The following is a 17930-nucleotide window of genomic DNA, read 5'->3' as shown; positions in this document are numbered from 1 at the left end:
CTCTTCAAAGCCTCTGCACTATTATGCTGTGGGATGCTCTGTGCTGGGTTCAAAAGACAGATCTTTAGATGTGACCCAGGTACAACAAAGTTGGACCTAAAAGTTAACTCCTAGTGTAAAAAAAAAACCTGTGTGTCATTATGGGTGCAGGAGGCTAGAAAGCTCAAGGGTTTCATGCTGCCTGCTTCATGGAAAAGCAGCATTCCCTACCTAGGAAACTTTAATATTCGCAGGTAGAAATTGACTGGCAAAGGCTCAACTTAAAACCCAGGATGTCACTTCCATGCTTAAAAGTTGATGTGTGGGGAGAGGTAGAACTTTTTGCATTTGGACTTTATGCTTCTCATATAGGTGCTTGTAATTGCCTCCCTCCCATCTCCAACAACTTGGAAGGGAAGAAGAGCATTTAATACGGGTCCTCTGAGTGGACATCAAAATTGAGAGGTGCAAACTCTTTTCCCAAGCACAGATGCAAAAACACCAACAGATTTTGCCCTCGTGAGCCACTGTGTACACCAAAAAGTTGGTTATCTGCTACATTTCTTGCTTTCTAGTATCATGTGGTCAGCAACTCCTTCCCCTTGGTTAGCACCCAGTGACACCAAGGACAATGAACAGCACCTGAGCAGCTGTTTAAACTGCATGAACAGAGAAGTGTTATGCTTTTTTTCTAGCAGCACAGGAACGAGACTAGCATGGCATCTTTGGTAGATGTATTACCAAGTGCCCAAACAGCAGAGCACTTACGTGAAGTTTTAGGTTATTTCTTTGAGGTGGAATAAGTGAAATGTAACAGTTATTTTCTGCCTCATCATTACTACTGGAACAGAACACCTGTAAAAATGTTTCTTTCTATGTTGAATGAAAAATTTCCACAGGAGGCAGCCTTTGGGAGCAGACTAAAATGTGTGGGGCTGGATTTTACTCTCATAGGTAGACGGAGGACCTCTGTGGGCTGCGGGGCTTCTGGAAGCAGAGTTCATCAGCTGGTGTCAGCAGGAGCTGATCTCATGCTTATCTGATGGCAAAACATAGCTAACAAACTGCTAGTGTTGCCCCAGCGGTGATAGGGGAGTGAGGCTGCAGAGCTCGCTCAGGTTAAACATGCATACTTTCAGACAAATTTGATGAAAGGGGCTTCTAAAGGAAGAAGAATAAAAGCCTGAAGTAGACAATATGATGCTAGCCCTGATCTGGTAATGTGACATGAATTCATTAAATGAGATCTGTCCGGGTATCTGTTGGCCACAGGAATGGTTGAAGTGGCCTCTGCTGCAGGTTGGAGAACTCCTCTTACCGGAGTGGGCAAATAATGGCAGTGAGGGGATAATTGCTATTCTGAGCATGCTGGCTACTGGCCAGCCGTGTATTAGCAGTTCTAGAGCTGTGAAACCATATTTCTGTAATAAAAGTGGAGAATAATACCTTCATGGAGATGACTTCAACCTTGGAACTGACCCAGGTTCACTGTAGTGATTGCTTTTGAATCAGTTAAGGGAGAGGGTAAGAAGGTGGTGCTGGTGCCAAAGTTTGGAGGTAACTGTTTGTTGTCTTTAACATCCACCCATTGTTTGGGGGCTTGACAGTGTGCCTTGGGTGATATGGTTTTAGTGTGAGGTGTCCCTGCCCATGGCAGGGGGGTTGGAACTAGATGATCTTAAGGTCCTTTCCAACCCTAACTATTCTATGATTCTATGATTTAGAGAACCCAGAAGAGTCGAACACATCCCAGCTCAGTAGCAACTTGGAGCAAAGTGCACCCTTTGAAGAGCTTGGGGTTTTATTTGTAGGTTTCTGAAAAAGAAGAGAAGACCATGATGTCTCCTGAGAAAGCCATTTTATGTGGGTCGGGTGCACAGCAGCTACAGAAGCAAGCTGAAGGCCTGCTTGTTTTTAAACTATGAACAACATTCAGAGATACCCTGTTTTTCTGATAGCCTTCAGCACTGGTTGTGGCTGAAGTTAAATGTAGAGCTACAGAGGCCTTTCTATGCATGCATATATCTCAGATTAGATCCCACATGGAGAGGAGAACATAGCTGTAAATGCACGGGTAAAATAGCAAGTCGACCTTCCTCTCCTTAAAGACAATTGTGTTTGTTTCCCCTCCTGCCAATCCTATCCCATAAATCCCCTGCTCTCCATACTCGGAGAGTTCCATTTTGTTACCTACATTCTGTCAGTAGACTTTACAAAGATCTCTAACACATGTTATAAAAGTTATTGCCATAGTACTATATATAACAGCTTTGCATAAGAGAATAGAAGGCTGCCACATTTAGAAAATGCAGGTGCTATGTAAGCCCCTTTCTGAAAGAAAGAACTTAGCTCAGTTTCCTTTGAAGAACCAGAGACTTGAAATTGAAAACTGTATTAATGCCATTGTCTCCTTGTATCAGCAGGTTCCAGAGAGATTCCTGGAAGTGGCTCAGATCACATTACGGGAGTTTTTCAATGCCATTATCGCAGGCAAAGATGTTGATCCTTCCTGGAAGAAGGCCATATACAAGGTCATCTGTAAGCTGGACAGTGAGGTCCCCGAGATTTTCAAATCCCCAAACTGCCTACAAGAGCTTCTTCATGAGTAGAGAGTTCAGCAGCTATTTATGAATGTATGAAAGTAGCAGTCCCCTTCTGATGCCCAAGTCATGTGTGTCCCTATTTTAATTTCATATATATGTGTATTGCATACATATATATATGTATATGAAATTCGACTGTGATCCCTCATGGATTTAAGTTTTCAGTTCCGAGGGGATGGTTATTTTACTTCAGCCTTTGGTTTACTTTGCCCGAGACCCTTAACATTTGAAGAATCAACGGGGTTAATTTTCAGGGAGAAGAGTTTGGAAGAGTGTAAAAGCCTGTCTTAGCAAGTTAGGGCATTATGTTTAAAAATGCTTTGTCAGATTTATTGCTTGCTGCAAAGTGGCATTTTGTCTTAGTGAGACTAATGTCATGGCACAATACTACAGACAATGAAGTTTATATTACGTTTATACTGCTAAAGGTCTGAACTCTGTGGAGTCATTTCATAAGCTTGGAGCTTTCTTTCCTTTTTTTTTTTGTATTTTATATACTTTTTAACCAAGAACCAGATTTGGTTTCGTACTTCAAAAAAAAACCCACAACAAACCCTAAAAATACAACATCCATTTCAGGTACTCACTCCTAGAAGTGATAACCCCAAAAGCAAACCCTATTCTTCATGCTTTCCTTACAGAAATGATGGATATCCTGCACCACTAAGCAACACGCCAGGTTGTTGTTCTAAGTTGCAGCAAGGGATGTTTGCACAAATCAAATCTTGCAGGGTGAGGCCAGTAATTCATGCACAATTTTATACCAACCCCACTAATCCTGGAATATGGTCAGCTTATTAAAGTGGAAGCATTTCACTCTCCATAGACTAAAAATGAAACCTTCAGAGTCCTATATTGCCATGTCTCTGTCTTGAAGTGGCATCAGTCCCTAAATGTATTATTTTCTTAGTCCATTCTGCCCCCCCAAATCCCCTTTCCAATATGCAAAGTTTTTGTCTGTTGTTTAACATCTGTCCTGAAAAGCACTTTTTTGGAATGATCTTAGATCTAGTAGAATAAAAGCATCTTCACCTCACAGCCCTGAGGAAAAGGGACAAAAGACTTGTTTGTAGCTGTAAAAAAGAATCAGTCTCTTCCTTATCAGAGGAATAAGAACTGCATTTTCATAAAAACTTAATCAATCATATGCAAAATTGGCAGAGTCCTCCTGTCCCTGCGGGGTTCCGATAGCTACATTGGGGGGTTAAAATGACAGTAAGTGCAGATGTAAAACATAAGAGATCTGTTTTAGCAATGGGCTGCACTTGTCTCCTGAAGCTGGAGCTAGTCTTGGCCAAAATCTGAGTGTAAAGTCCACAGTGAACCTGGGTTTGCCTGAATGCTGTATCAGCAGGCAGACAGCAAGCGAGCCGCTAGTTCTCGTGCTTTCATCAGTGGCTCTCCTTTTCTCGTGTTTTCAGAAAGACACTGGCTCCACAAGTTTGGGGGAAGGTTCAGTATGCTGTGGCACTCTGTGTTTGTCCTTTTCTCTGTCATCTTTTGTATGGATGCAGTAAGAATTTATTGTTATCATCAACAGTCTTTTCCCCTACATAATTCAATCTGAATCTTGAGGAAGTTCCTAATTAGCTGCGAATTATATTTAGACCATTGAGGATATTGGGATCTTATTTCTTTATTTTCAGATTACATTTTGATTTTGGAGAGTGAAAGTTTACCCACGTGACTGAAGAGCTGACCTGATCATTGCAATTCCACTTCATTTACAAATACTGCTGATAGACAGAAAAGTATGAAAGCAATTATTGTTAGCATAAAGCCTTACAAACCTGCTGACTTCAAATTAAACAGCACAAGCCTACGATTCCCTGTCATTCTTTTCAAGCACTGGCAGTATCTGTGGAGTATAGGCAATGCAGACAATAGCATGGGATGAAGTGCCAACATTTTCACTATGCATTAAAAGCAAAACAAATCTTCTTGATCTTAGACTCCCTGAGAGTACCTAATACTGCACTTATCCTTCATAGACAGGATGTGTCTTTTTCTTCCTTTTCTTCTGTTTTATTTTCTTTCATTTTCTTAATTTCTTTTTTTTTAATGCATGATTTGGTAAACATTACACTTCACAAAGATGTAACTCCAGTGAATTCTGAGTAAGAAAAGATGAAAATTGTGTTCATGCACTTTTTTGATTTATGGGAAGAAGTGGCATAAATGCTCAAGTTTGAACCCAGTAAGTTCATCATTGGCATCCCATCAGATACTGCATTGTCACCTTGAACATAAGAAAGCAAAGCCATACTTTAGTCATACTATGTGGACATACTACTAGCTACCATCTCAATATGTGATTTTACCATTGCTTTTATTATGTTTATTATTATTATTATTAATATTATTGTGGATGTTATTATTATTATTATTATTATTTGGCTGCAATGTGATTCACATAATCTAAATAAGTGAAATTGTGTACTCAACACTTGATGTTGTTGCATTTATTTATTTATTTATGGGTAGCATAATCTCAATAGTAAATGAGGCATAGGAATTAAGAGTAGAAATTTCATCGTAAAAGCAAAATAAAAACCTCCTTTGTCTGAAAAAGGAATAAATGAGAATTCGATCATTTCAGTTACGTGGTTTTTCTGCATTTTATAGCCATATTGCCTTTGTGCCTCCCAATACACCTAAAATTAGAAATACATGGAAGAGCTCCTACTAAATTGCAAGTAGAAACCAGTCTCTTTCAGACGACCTCAATACGAAATGGCTAAAAGGCAGGAGGCTACTTTTATAGTAATGAAAAGTTTACACAGGGAAAGAATTGCAAAACCCCTGTAGAAACCCCATGTTGCCATTCATTTACTGCTAATTCAGATTTATTTCTGCATATAAACTTGAGGTTATAGTCTGTGCCTAGACCTTTAATGCACCAGCGGAAGGAGAAAACAAAATCCTTCAAAATACCAGTTTTTCCCCCCACAAGTACAATTGTTCTTGTGCCTTCTGTGGCTTACAATTTTCATCTTTTAAACTTTATTTGTCAATTCCTACAGCTGCAATAAACACTGATTTTGGTTGGGTTTTCTTTTTCCGGCTGTTTGACATGATGTTGATAGCTATGCATATTTTGTGTCTTTTTAAGAATTAAAAAAAAAAAAAAAAAAGAAAAGAAAACAAAAATACCCACCCCACAAATAATAGAGAAAAAAAACACAAAAAAAAAAGAAAAAAAAAAGAGAAAAAAATAACACAAAAACAAAGCAGGAGAATACGTTTTTGAAGCAGAGAATTTTTAGAACAGTTTGATAACGCAAATTATTTTTTCTCAATCGTTTGAGCAGCATTCGAGTTTTGGAAATTCTTGTAGAAGCCAATTTTTTGTAACTGTGGTGCAAATCTTGTGTTTTCTTAGCCTGAGGAGAAGTAGTATAGAAGCAATATTTCATACGTGACATGTGTGCATATACATATACATATGTGGTCACGCACACGGGCGGAACGTGCGGGTGCATGTATGTATGTATGTATGTATACACAGCAACACACACAAAATATGCGTATGAAGTGAAAAGCTTACCTTTTTCCTATCTAGATTAAGAATTAAACCTATTTTAGACATTTGTTATGTTTTGTGAAAAGAATGTTCTATTTGCAACTAGAAAACATTGAATTCTTACTGTATCTCTGGTTGTTTAATGGGAACGTTTCACATTTAATGGTAAACACGTGGAAGATGTTAGAATGTAGTAATTATTTAAGGAAGTGTTCACCCATGTATTCCTGAGGTTTGCTTTGTGCCTCTGAGTATTATTTAATTCAAGTGTTTTTAAGTTTGCAGAATCTTTGTTACTGTACCAGGTATGTGGGTGAACATTGCAAATCGAGGGGAACTTTTATAAAGCAATGTAAATATTCAACCTTAACGGCTGTTCTTGCATAAAGACATAAGATTTTAATAACTACATTCTGAAAACATCTGTTGAATTTATAAGAAACACTACAGTAACTGTGTAGATAGTTGAAAGCATTCTTGAAAATCCAGCTCTCTACTTGAAAGAGTTAAGTCTCTTTCATCAGATGTCAAGGGAATGGGTAATACAGTTTCTGTAAAATTGCAGATTTCTTTTTCTATGTATATGAAGTCAGTTAATAGAAAAAAAATGTTGTTTTTTTTTTTCCACAGGTTAATATTAATTAAGAAATAAAGGTGAAGATTTTGTGGCTTTAAAGATAGGATTTTCACCAGCAGCATTGAAAGATTATACATATATATATATATATACACACACAGAAAGATATATATATATATTAAAAATGGAAAGTGGTTTACAAAACCCCCAAAATGAGCACTGTACATGAGAAGTGAAAGCAAAAACTATATTTGCCATGTGTATTATATAGCAGTCATTGGTGTTAATAGTGCAAATGTTTCCTTCTGGTACCAACTATGTGTTTGAAAATTCCAATACGCATTGTTTTCAAAAAGCTCCCCTTAAGGAATGTAACTGGTTTATATGAGTAAGCAGTTACTGTATTGCACTTAAATGTTCTGTTGAAGGAAATGCAATTTTGTTTTCTGTAGAACTGTTGGTTGTAAACCATCTATAAACGGAAGCTAAAAAATGCTCATATTTTGAGCTGGGATGAAAACTGGTATTTAACCTTTGTATCTTCTTAGGAATATCCTTTTTAGTGTATGAAAGGTGGTGGCACTCTGACTTCATGGAGTCTTTTCATCTGAGCCAGTCACCTCTCTCCCGAAGCAGCCACCTTCCAAATGCACAAATATCCTGGGATATGTAGAAACAAATCTAGAAGAAACAGCGAGCTTACATTTTTTCTCTTAAATGCCTCCTTTCTGCATTAATTGTACCACTCGAGTGAGATATTAGACAACCACAAGAACCATCTCATGACCACAGAACATCTAAGAGTCAGAAGTTAAACACGAAGGCAAAAACAAAAAAGCCTCTTTAGGTTGCTTTTAATGCTGCCCAGAAGAGTCAAAGGTTAAGGTTTAAACTGATATTGTCCCAGCCATTACTCATATGTATATAGTTACAAAAGTGACAAAACACTGCCTTTATATTATTTAGCAATATGTTGTAAATAGCATTATTAAGCTCTTTTTTTTGTAATAAAGACCCTTTAATTTGAAGATAGTTCAATAACTGAGAAAGTCAATTTTGGATTTATTTTTCTTTTTTCTTTTTAATTTTATTTTTTAGCTAGAGGCAATTTCAACTGTGGATTTTTTTTTTCTTTTTTTTGTTGTTGTCTGTTGTTCTGAAGACTTTGCATAATTTATTGGTTTAATTTATCCTAATTTATTTGATGGTGTACAATTTTGTATTACCAAGGATGTACTGTAATATTAATTGATGACAAGATAAAACAATAAGACTCCCCTGTCTGTTTGGGAAACAAAAGGTGCAGTAGACAATTGATTGATAAAAAGTTACAATTCTAGCTTGGCAGCTACTAAATTTAAGAGAAACACAGGAAAAATGTTTGGGGGGGGATGGATTTTATTTTGTGTGTTTAAAGCTTTTGTATACTCTCCAGACTTTTACCTTTTTGCTTTGTACCACTTAAAGGATACAGTAGTTCAATTGCCTTGTGTGCCTTCCATCTTCTCTAAACTGAATGTATGTGCAGTATATATGCAAGCTTGTGCAAAATAAAATATAAATTACAAGCTCATTGCCATTGTCTAGATTTATTTCCAGAAGATTCTGGTGCCCCGTCTCAAGAGGGGGACTGCTCATCCTCATCCTCTGCTGCAGCCAGGCTGTGCCTAATGCTTGGAGCCCTCTGAAGGTTTCCTTTTCCCCTTAGTTGGAATTATTTATTAATGAAATTGCCAGCCCTCTTGCAAAATGGATATAATGATTTATCTAAGCCGGTGTTCTACCTCCAGAGCTGGTTAAGATAATGAATGTTATTTTGCAATAGTCTATCAGACAAGGAATAACTCCCTGCAAGAGACATGTTAATGTCTGAGGCCCTTTAAATTAAACGTAGCCAACTTGAGCTAGAAAGGACTTGTATTTATGATGTTTAATCAGGCCCTGGATATACCTGCCATGTTGGTGTCCTGCAGCGGGGAGTTCTGCAAGTCAGTGAATGTAGAATAATGCTTGTTTTGATGTGGCTCATGTTTGTTCCTGTTGAAGGCAGTGTCCAGATACCATTCCCTATTAGTTTTATTACAATCATCCTTGGATCACTTCCTTTGCAAGCTATATAATCACTAGCATTCTATATAGGCTAATCTGTTCTTATACAGTTCCTCAAAATGCAAGTCTCACTGTTTTTCTCTAGGCCTCTGCTATTTCTGCTTTTTCATATGCATCTTAACATTTTGAGGTTGAGTGAACCTTTGATTTACATCATTGTCTGCGTTGCAGACATGAACGGTCTCTTTTTGGCTTAGAATTGGTGCAGATGGCAGTAAGATGGGAGCTGATTTGGATCACAAAATCAGGCAAGAATTTTCTGATTTTGAAGAAGAAACATGTTAAAATTATATTTTAACCTGAGGTCATTTGTTTTCAGGACCTTTCTCAATTCAGACTCAAGACACGGTAGAGCTGAGCTGGATTCAGCTACCCTGTAACAACCAAATAAATACTTCATATCTGCAACAGCAATTAAAACTCCATGTCTTTTTATGCGACTGGGGTTGCATTTGTTGGGCCACATCAACACCAAGGTGTAAAGGAGGTCTATGGAAGGTCACGGAGTTGAATCTGCGTAACTAATGGTCATTTAGTTGTAAGATCTCTGGTTTTACTGCAAACAAATTGCCTCTCCTACTTCACATCTATCCACATCACCACACCAACATACTAGAAGCATTTTCTGGTCAAAATACCTGACATTCAGACAATTTCTTAAGGAACTGTCTGCCCCACAGCACTTACTAATTGTCTGTGTATTCAGGAGGTTGTGACGACCATGGCATGGTGAGCAGGGCAGACTGCAGTGTCTGGAATGAGGAGTGTGTCAAGGTCCCTGGCTCATCCACTCCAGAAAGCCTCCAGCCTTGAGGAGATCCTCTGCCAACCCTGTTTCAGAGCAAGCACACGCATCCCAGGAGGAAACTGCTGGGAAACTGTGAAAACGCTTTCCTTGTCAGAGGGAAGCCAAAGAGAGAGTAAGGAGACTAAACCCAGGCAGCTGGTTAAGCACAGCCTAGCAAAGGCTTACAAAAGCAGCTACAAATCACACGGAAGGGCTTGGGTTTGTGTTAGCTATCAAGACTTAACTAGATGGAGGAGGAGGAGATCATCCTCAGGTGTCCAGTTAATGGACCAAAGGATGCAGGCTGCATGGGTGGTTGCTGTCTGGCTCTGTCCCCTGATCAGTTCTTCTCTCAGATACACTAGTTCTATGAAATACAAGACACTATTTGCCATTGTACCCTGCCGTGGAAAGCACACAGATCTCTAAATAAGAAATCCTAGCTATTGGCATCTCAGAATACTGCAGGAGTTCAGAGCTAGACTGGAACTTGGCAAGTAGTCCCTGTCATTGCAGAGGGCCAAATCAACTTTCCCAGGCTTCAAGCACCCTGAAATGATCCAAATTCTGCCGATCTGGCCATCTGTGCTTGGAAATCCTCAGTTCCCCTAATACCTGGAATTTTTACAAGGAAGATACTACGTTCTAGCTTAAAAACCATAAGGAAGACATGAATAGTCCCTGACCAAGGCAAATAGAGCAATTTTATGTCACTAAGACCATCACTAGGAATTGGGGTTTTTATACACATCGCATTACTGAGAAGCCAAATGTAGAAGACTGCATTTTGTGATGTGAGAGCCTGAAAGGGTTAATCACTCTCATTTTCTTAGTCTGTACCCTTATTTATGCCCAGCCTAGGTTGTGCCAACACAATTTCTATGGAGATGATCCCTTCTGATCCAGTCTTCCCTCTTTGTTAGGAGGGAAAGGGGACTGACGGGTGAGTTGCACTGTACCACTGACGGTGTTTAGGAAATAACAGCAAAGAAGTTCATTACTCTCTGCAGTGGGTTACAGTGATTTCCCAGGCAGACTAATCTGATTTAAAATTGGTTAAGACCACAATAACGCAAAATAAATGAAATCTTTGCTCAAGCTACAATGCTAATTCTTGCATACAGCTTATGAGTATCACTAACCTACCTGTGCCTCAAAGAGGTATCTTTTATTTACATATTCATTTTCTTTTCGATACTCCAATGAATTCTTGCTGGCTTGGATTAGCCTGGCTCTTTCCAGACCTGCAGAGCGGAGTGAGACACTGACTCTGGTGCAGGGAAAGGGCCCCCCCACCTCTCTCCGCCCAGTGTTTGGGAGGCTGTGATTGCGTTTTCATGAATAAATCCTAGGCAAGTGAATTGTGGTACTTTCCCATTTATTTGGGAATCAGTGTGAACAAACAAACAAACAAACAAACAAGCTATTTGCTTCACAACAAAAAGCATGAAAATGAACTGCTGTTCACGCTCAAAGGCAGTTAATTGCATGCACAGTTTCATTTTATTCTTTAAAATTCAACTTAAGGTTGAGTCTCTAGCTAGGCAAAAGAAAAGGAGGGGGGGAAAAGGGAGGAATATGGCACAGAGAGCTAGCTAAAGAAATACTACTGGCTCCAATGTAAATATGTTTGCAGTTTGCAAGAGACCTGCCAGTCAAGCAGCTGTGGGAGGTAACAGGGGAGAACACATAAGAGGAAAAAGTCTTGTGGCAACAGTGGCCAGTTTCATTATGGCCACTGCCAGACTGTGAAACAACTCTGGGGGCTTGAAATCCTATTGCCTATTAAAACTGGGCATGACAGCTCTTTTTTATGCTTCACCAACCAGAGATGGAACTGTGTCCTAGGGGAAATAAGGAAAAATATTTATTACAAGTGTTTAACACCTTTTAGTACAAAACAACCCTAATATGCAGCACTTAAGGATAATTCATGCCAGCACATGTAAAACCAAAGGGAATCGCTTATCAGCTTAATAATTTGGTGAGGGCTTTTAGAGGAAGAGACGATGTTCCAGTCAAAACCCCGAGCCCAGATTTCTCTGAAGTGGAGGCACTTTAAATTGGTTTTTTCGTATTATTTTGACAATTTCTGTAATGGACACAAGGTTCTGTCAACACACCCATCCCCGGGACTGCACGCCTGCCTGCCCTGGGCTGAAGAGTGGCTGGAGACTTACCTGCCCCTCATGCCTGGCTATAGCTGCTGGTGTGTTTAAGATAGCTACAGAACAGTTAAGGGGGGGATCTCCAACAGTCCACAAGGCTGAGGTTTAAACTGCTTTAAAGGTTTCTCTCAAACGTGTGCACCCTGAGCCTGCCTTAGGTTGCAAACAGCCTGGCAGTCTAAGGATGCTCGGGTCGAGGGACATATTTCAAGCCTTTCCTAACAGTATGCGGGTGTTTAGAAACAGCAAAATATAACATGAAATTTACTGCTTTCTTACATGAACCTGTAACAACTTCCCAGCTTCTGGTGAAACCTAGACCTGGAGAGCTCTGCCATGCGCTGAGCTCCAGAGGGGCAAACCTCAAGCGCTTCCACAAGGCTGAGCTCAAAGCTCTGCATGTTGCTTGTCCCTATTTCATAGACAGTGAAACGGAGATGCAGGATGCAGGAACCCCCCAATGCCCACTGCAGAGCCAGGACCAGCACCCGGTGCTCCAGCCCCTCACCGTGGCGCTGGGGCACTGCCAGCCCTCAATGTTACTTATTAACACTCCCCGTTATTCGTTAACAACCCCAGCACGGGCTTCCTGCACAGCCCTTGCAAAGCCCCTGCTTTATATTGTGCAACCCACGTGCTGCTGCCGTTCCCGTTTTATTCCCTAGCAGAAACCTTGCTTCCGGGCACCCTGACCGGAGCCGATATGTTAAAATACTCTTTACCTGGCCATCTGCTTTCACAGAACCTGGGGGGAACCACAGAGAAATGGGAAAAGCCCACCTGTGGCAAGGATTTCCCCCCGCCTGCAAGCCAGGTCCACTTCCTCCTTGGTGCTGGTGCGCACCGTGGGGAAGGGCCTGCTGTTAAACAGTGCTCCTGCCCTTCCAGAAATTTCCAGAGTATTCCAGACCTTCACTGGGGCCACGGCCAGCTGCCTGCTCTGGCACAGGGAGGCAAAGGGTGACTGTCCCTGCTGCTGCCCTGGGGTCCACAGGGCTGGACGATGGAAGCCAGGGTTTGGATCCCCCCTGGAGCTGGAATCGTTCTCACCCGTGGGGTGATGCTGGTGCTAGGGCACCACTCCCCTTCATACAATGCCCTCCTGTATTTCCATATTCCAGCATCATTCCATGTCTCTGAAGGAGGGAAGGGGAAGGACTGTGGTTTTGACAAGGTAAATGTGAGAGTAGCCCCAGCAAATAGGCATGTATGCAATCCCCAGCAAAAGACCTGTACAACTGCCCTGTGATTCTGGATCTAGTGTCATAATATCACTTGCTCGATTCAGGATTTGTACAAAACGTGGCATTCTTTTTCTCTTTTTTTTAATGTCAATAAATAACATCAGTAATATCTAATAATTATTGTAGTTATTATTAACCTTAAGGAACTTTGTTCTTCTGCAGATATAAATGCAGTGTATTTATCCCTAATCTGATTTCAAATGACCTGAAAAAAAGGATGAATAAAGTGCAAGATAGCTGCACAATAGGGGAGAAAACGGTGGGGGGTAGGGATGGGGGGGGCCCATGAGGGTGTCAACTGCAAAAGAAAAGAAATTATCCCAATTCTAGCACTGCTGGAAAAACGTGGAAGTTATTGCTGCACAAAGAACCTCTTGAACTGCTCTGCCTTCCAAAATTTCTACTGCACTCTCTGCAGTTACTTGTGTATGGCAGAAGCAGCATCTTTGTATTATATGAACAGTCTGCTTCATAATCAAATACCATCTGTCGCTACATCTGAACTTGTTTTCAACATCTGTGCGTTCTGGTCTTAACAAAGCTTTAAAAACTAATTCAAAAACTTTCACAGATCACTGACTAAATATGTACATTTACCATCTTTCATACTGGTTTAAAATATTTCTTCTATAGCTGCATCCCCTTGGCTGGGAATAGTTAAGATGTATACACTGAGTTGCTTTATTAAGCTTATTTTCTAATGGCCTTGGGTAGCCAAGTGCAAAAGAGGGACACTTGCTCAGGCACCGAGAGGACCCATCATATTCTTTCTTGGTGCCAATACAGTCCCTTTCTGCCAATGAGAAACCTGAAAGTTGATCAGCTACCATACCCCAATTACTCAAAATGACACTACAGATAAAACTGCAACCAAGGGGAGAATCAACTGTATGGCTTATATGCTGCTAAAGTGTGTCTGAACAAATGGTGAAGTAAAATCATGAGAGCCCTCAGGAGGATAAGTACGTTGTTACTTTGCACATGCTTCAGAAATGTGAAGTACATCTTTACAGAACTTTTGGCCAACCCCCTGGCAGATGTTGACCAGTTTTGCTTATGTATACATCAGTTGCAGAACACTAAAACAGAGATTGGAAATTTTAATTTAGTCAAGGCAGTTGGGCTAAAATGATGGCTTTTGTTGAAACCATTAAATAGAGCTGCCTAATGAAGTACAGTACAGCACTGGCAAACCGAGCCCTGATGAGATGCAGCAGCTTCCAAACTGCAGCCCTGCAAAGGGAAAGAAGGAAGCTTGCAAGTCTTTAACTAAAGTGGAATGGCGACAGCCCTTGTAAAGCTGCGTTTGATTTTGTGTTCGAGGGCAGAAGCACTTGTACATTATCGCCCTGACATTTTAACCATTAGTTGGAAATGTGCCGTTGCAGTTCCTGCCATATATTTCTCAATCCTATTTGTTAGAAAGTGAGCTAATAGACAGCGTGATGAAGTGATCATAAATTCACTTTCAAAGGGCATTTGGGTTCAGAGCCTAAAGATTGAATATGGCAAATTCTTAGGCACAGGGAAGAAGGTGGGGGCCAGGAGGGTCATTCGCACTGATGGCTTCAGTGATTGATTCCACTACAGAACTATATTTGCCCTTTACTTGGCTGTTTAACACAGAATAGCTATAATAGGTTCCCAATCCATTATTCCTTTTCCTCCTGAGGTCACTATGGAGTTGAAAGAAAATATAACCTTGGCTGTGATAAAATAAACTTTAACATTATCAGGTGTTTGGAAATTGGAAGGTGCCTGATTGCTTTATATAGGATACACACAAACACACACACACACAAAGGGTTATAATATAATCCTCCATGCTGCCTCTGACAAATGGTTATTACCACTCAGTACTGGTTTTTTGCTTATGCAATAATATGATGTCATGCAAGCCCACACAGCCTTGAAATTCTTCTTATTATATATGCCTTCCAAAAATCACACGCAGCATGCTTCTTTTTCAGTGGTGGCTAGCAGCCTTTCTTCAAAGATAGGTGGCTTAGGAAAAGATCTGCTCTGAGAGAGAAAAAACCCTATCTGAAACGCAAGATGAAAATGAGCATTTTAACACAAGTCATCCCCCAAATATTTTCAATAATTAGGAGGGACTTATGCTCCATTTCACTGGTTTATGTGTTCTATAGTGTGGAGCAAGTGCCACTGTAGTTAAGTGTTTGTCAGCATTTCCCTTGTAAATCCTGGTTTTCCAGAGGGTTGCTGTAACTTGCCAATTTCAAATCACACTGGGCTAACACTCACTATACACATTGTCAGCCCAGATGCAAATTTCTGTTGTTGTTATTACCAAAAATGAAATCAAGTGAAGCTGCTGGTTTTTAGTTCATGGCAAAAGATAATGGTTTGGAGGGGGGGGAGTGTGTACTTTGGGTTGGTTTTTTTTTCCCTGTTGCTCCTAGTTGGAATTTAGTCATTGCAATGGCCTGATTCAAACGGCTTTGTTTTGAAAGGGATGTGAAAGGAAGTTAGGGTATGGATATTTTCATGCACCCCAAAATATAAGCTATGCATAGAAGGCTCACGAAGAAGAGAGAGCAGTGTTCTCATCTGGTACGATTTATGGCCAGGCATATGGTATTCAGGGGTACACCTACTGACCTCCATCCCAAGCTTTGCTTCTGTGTCACTGATAAAGATCCATTCAACAACACAAAATTGGTTGTCTCGGCTGGAGCAAAGCACAGAAGCAAACCCTGGTCTCCTCCCCCCTGCCTTTGGGACTAACCTTCTGGCTTCCTACAGGACCCCATAAACTCCACTGGCTGAAGAAGGGGCCAAACTTCAACATCCCCAGAACCTGCAGCATCCCACAACAGGCACAGGACAGCACAGGACTTTGGGACTGCAGTCCCAAACGTCATCTGCTTAACTTCAGAAGGAGGGGTGCCTCCTCCTGCCAGTCCTTGCTGGCCCCAGAGGGACTCAAGCCCTGGGGACATGCAGGGCCAGGAGGAAGAAGAGGAGGAGGGGGAAAGAGGAGGTGCAGCAGGCACCACAGACTGCCTCTCGGAGATGAGGGCAGAGAGCTCAACAGGCTGAGCATGAAGAGCTGCTCTCCTCCATGGATAGAGAGCTAGGGTCACACTCATGAGGATCACTCACTAGGTTGACAAGACTCTCTCTTTCATTTGTTTTTCCCTTCACTTTTAATTAACTAAAATTCCTTCCCAAAGTTAAAAAAAAACACAATGCTAAAGCATTGCCCTCCCCTTATTGACTGAGGCTTTTACCCTCTAACAACTGGAGGTTTTAACTGCAGAAGGTGTACTGAGATGCTCTTGGCTGCTTTCCCCTGAGGATGTAGCCCTCCATTCCTGCATGGCACAGGCATGTAAATCCAGACTACAACCAGATTTACACCAGTGTAGTGCAGCAGTATAGTAAGTGGAGAAACAGTCCTAAGGTCAAAGGATTGCTTTGAGGAGCAGTGCACTTCTACACGTTACCCAATCTAGAGTGTTTCCTGCAAGTAAAGAAATGGGAAGGCCTTGGGTGAACAGTTGTTACTACTAGAGAGGATGAAAAGTGGTGCTACCACTCTCCAGCTGTCTGGGGAAAGACAAATTAGAGAATATGTCCATATCTCTTAGCAGATACCCACAGCTCTTGCAGTACTTTTAAGTCAGCCTCTAAGCTAACGTGCCTTGCAGTGCTGTCAGTTGTGGGGTTTATCTCCTCACTGTTGAAGGTGTTGGGGTATGGCTTGTGATATTTTTGGTGCTCTGGACTAAGAGACTAAAGTCAGCAGAAGAGACTGTGACATTAGTACTGTTACACCAATTTATAGTAAGTGAGGTTTCAGTCTGTTTGTAGTAGCAGGAGGTTAATTTTATAAGGAAATGCCTTCAGATCTGCAGCAGAGCTACCCCATACTCCACTTTAGCATAGAAAACAAGGCTTATACTAGTCACACACTATGTTCTCCACCTGGAAAAAATACTTCAGGAGATTCCAGTGGAAAACAAAGAACAATTCCTTGCCCACTTAGAGTTAAGCTAGAATGCCACTTTTTCTTATACGTGAGCCCCAAATCTCTGTATATTGATGCATTCCAAAACAGAATTCAAGCTTCAGGATCAGGGGACCCCAGCTAAATGCCAAGATTTTTCCACACAGAAGAGAAACTGGATTTGCCCTCTATGTAAGACATACAACAGATAAACCTAATAATACCTTATCTCCTCCCATGACTTCCTGGCCAGGAGCAGCAGCAATATATATTAAGATACCAATTGACTGTTTATAAGATTAAGTAAGGAATAGTTGAAATCAGTCCTTGCTTTTATTTGAGTTGAATTCATCCAGTCATAGATCTGTGTGGTAACTACCTATAATAAAGTAATAACAATAATAACAGAGCTTTGCACTTTTACAGCATCTTCCATTGAAAGCTATCTCAGTGTGCTCCATAAACATTCCTCTTGCATCCATTCCTTCAATTCTTTTACTTTTCCTCATCTTTATCTGTAGAATATGATAGCATGGATAGCCTTAAAAATAAACTAAGGTAAGATGTTATTTCAATGAACCACAGGAAGAGTAGTGTAAAGTTACTGGGAAAATATGAGAGAAATTCAGTAGATAGGGGCTGGTATATGTTCATTTTGCTAACATATTATGTGCTCAGTTAAGGATAAAAGAAAATCCATACATTCTGCTAGGGTGGCTGATATTTCTTGTGTGAAAGGAAAACAAATGATGTATACCACTCAGCATGCCTTGTTTCTGAGGCAAAAAAATGAAGAAGAATGCTACTGAAGAATGTTGGGAAAGATACAGTATTCATTTCTTTATTACAGGTAATGCTTTCTAAAAGTGCAGGCTTATGATCACACATTTCCTGGGTAAATAAGCCACAGTATTGAAAGGTGACATAAGATGTTGGTATGGGGCTGCAATTTGGTTGCAATGCTCTC

At 40.6% G+C, this 17930-nt stretch overlaps 1 protein-coding gene across 1 annotated transcript in view; it reads left to right on the top strand.

Moving 5' to 3' along the window:
* The window catches only part of PROX1 (prospero homeobox 1), a 49142-nt gene extending 40887 nt beyond the window's left edge, over nt 1-8255 (top strand). Inside the window, exon 6 of the mRNA XM_062637079.1 lies at nt 2403-8255. Coding sequence (XP_062493063.1) covers nt 2403-2588 — 186 coding nt within the window. The 3' untranslated portion in view covers nt 2589-8255. The remainder of the gene's footprint in view (nt 1-2402) is intronic.
* The last annotated feature ends 9675 nt before the right edge of the window (nt 8256-17930 follow it).

Source organism: Pezoporus occidentalis, unplaced genomic scaffold, assembly GCF_034315485.1.
Source record: "Pezoporus occidentalis ecotype Australia unplaced genomic scaffold, CSIRO_AGI_Poc_V1 ctg50, whole genome shotgun sequence".
Taxonomy (NCBI): Eukaryota; Metazoa; Chordata; class Aves; order Psittaciformes; family Psittacidae; genus Pezoporus; species Pezoporus occidentalis.
This window is presented reverse-complemented; position numbering and strand designations above follow the sequence as displayed.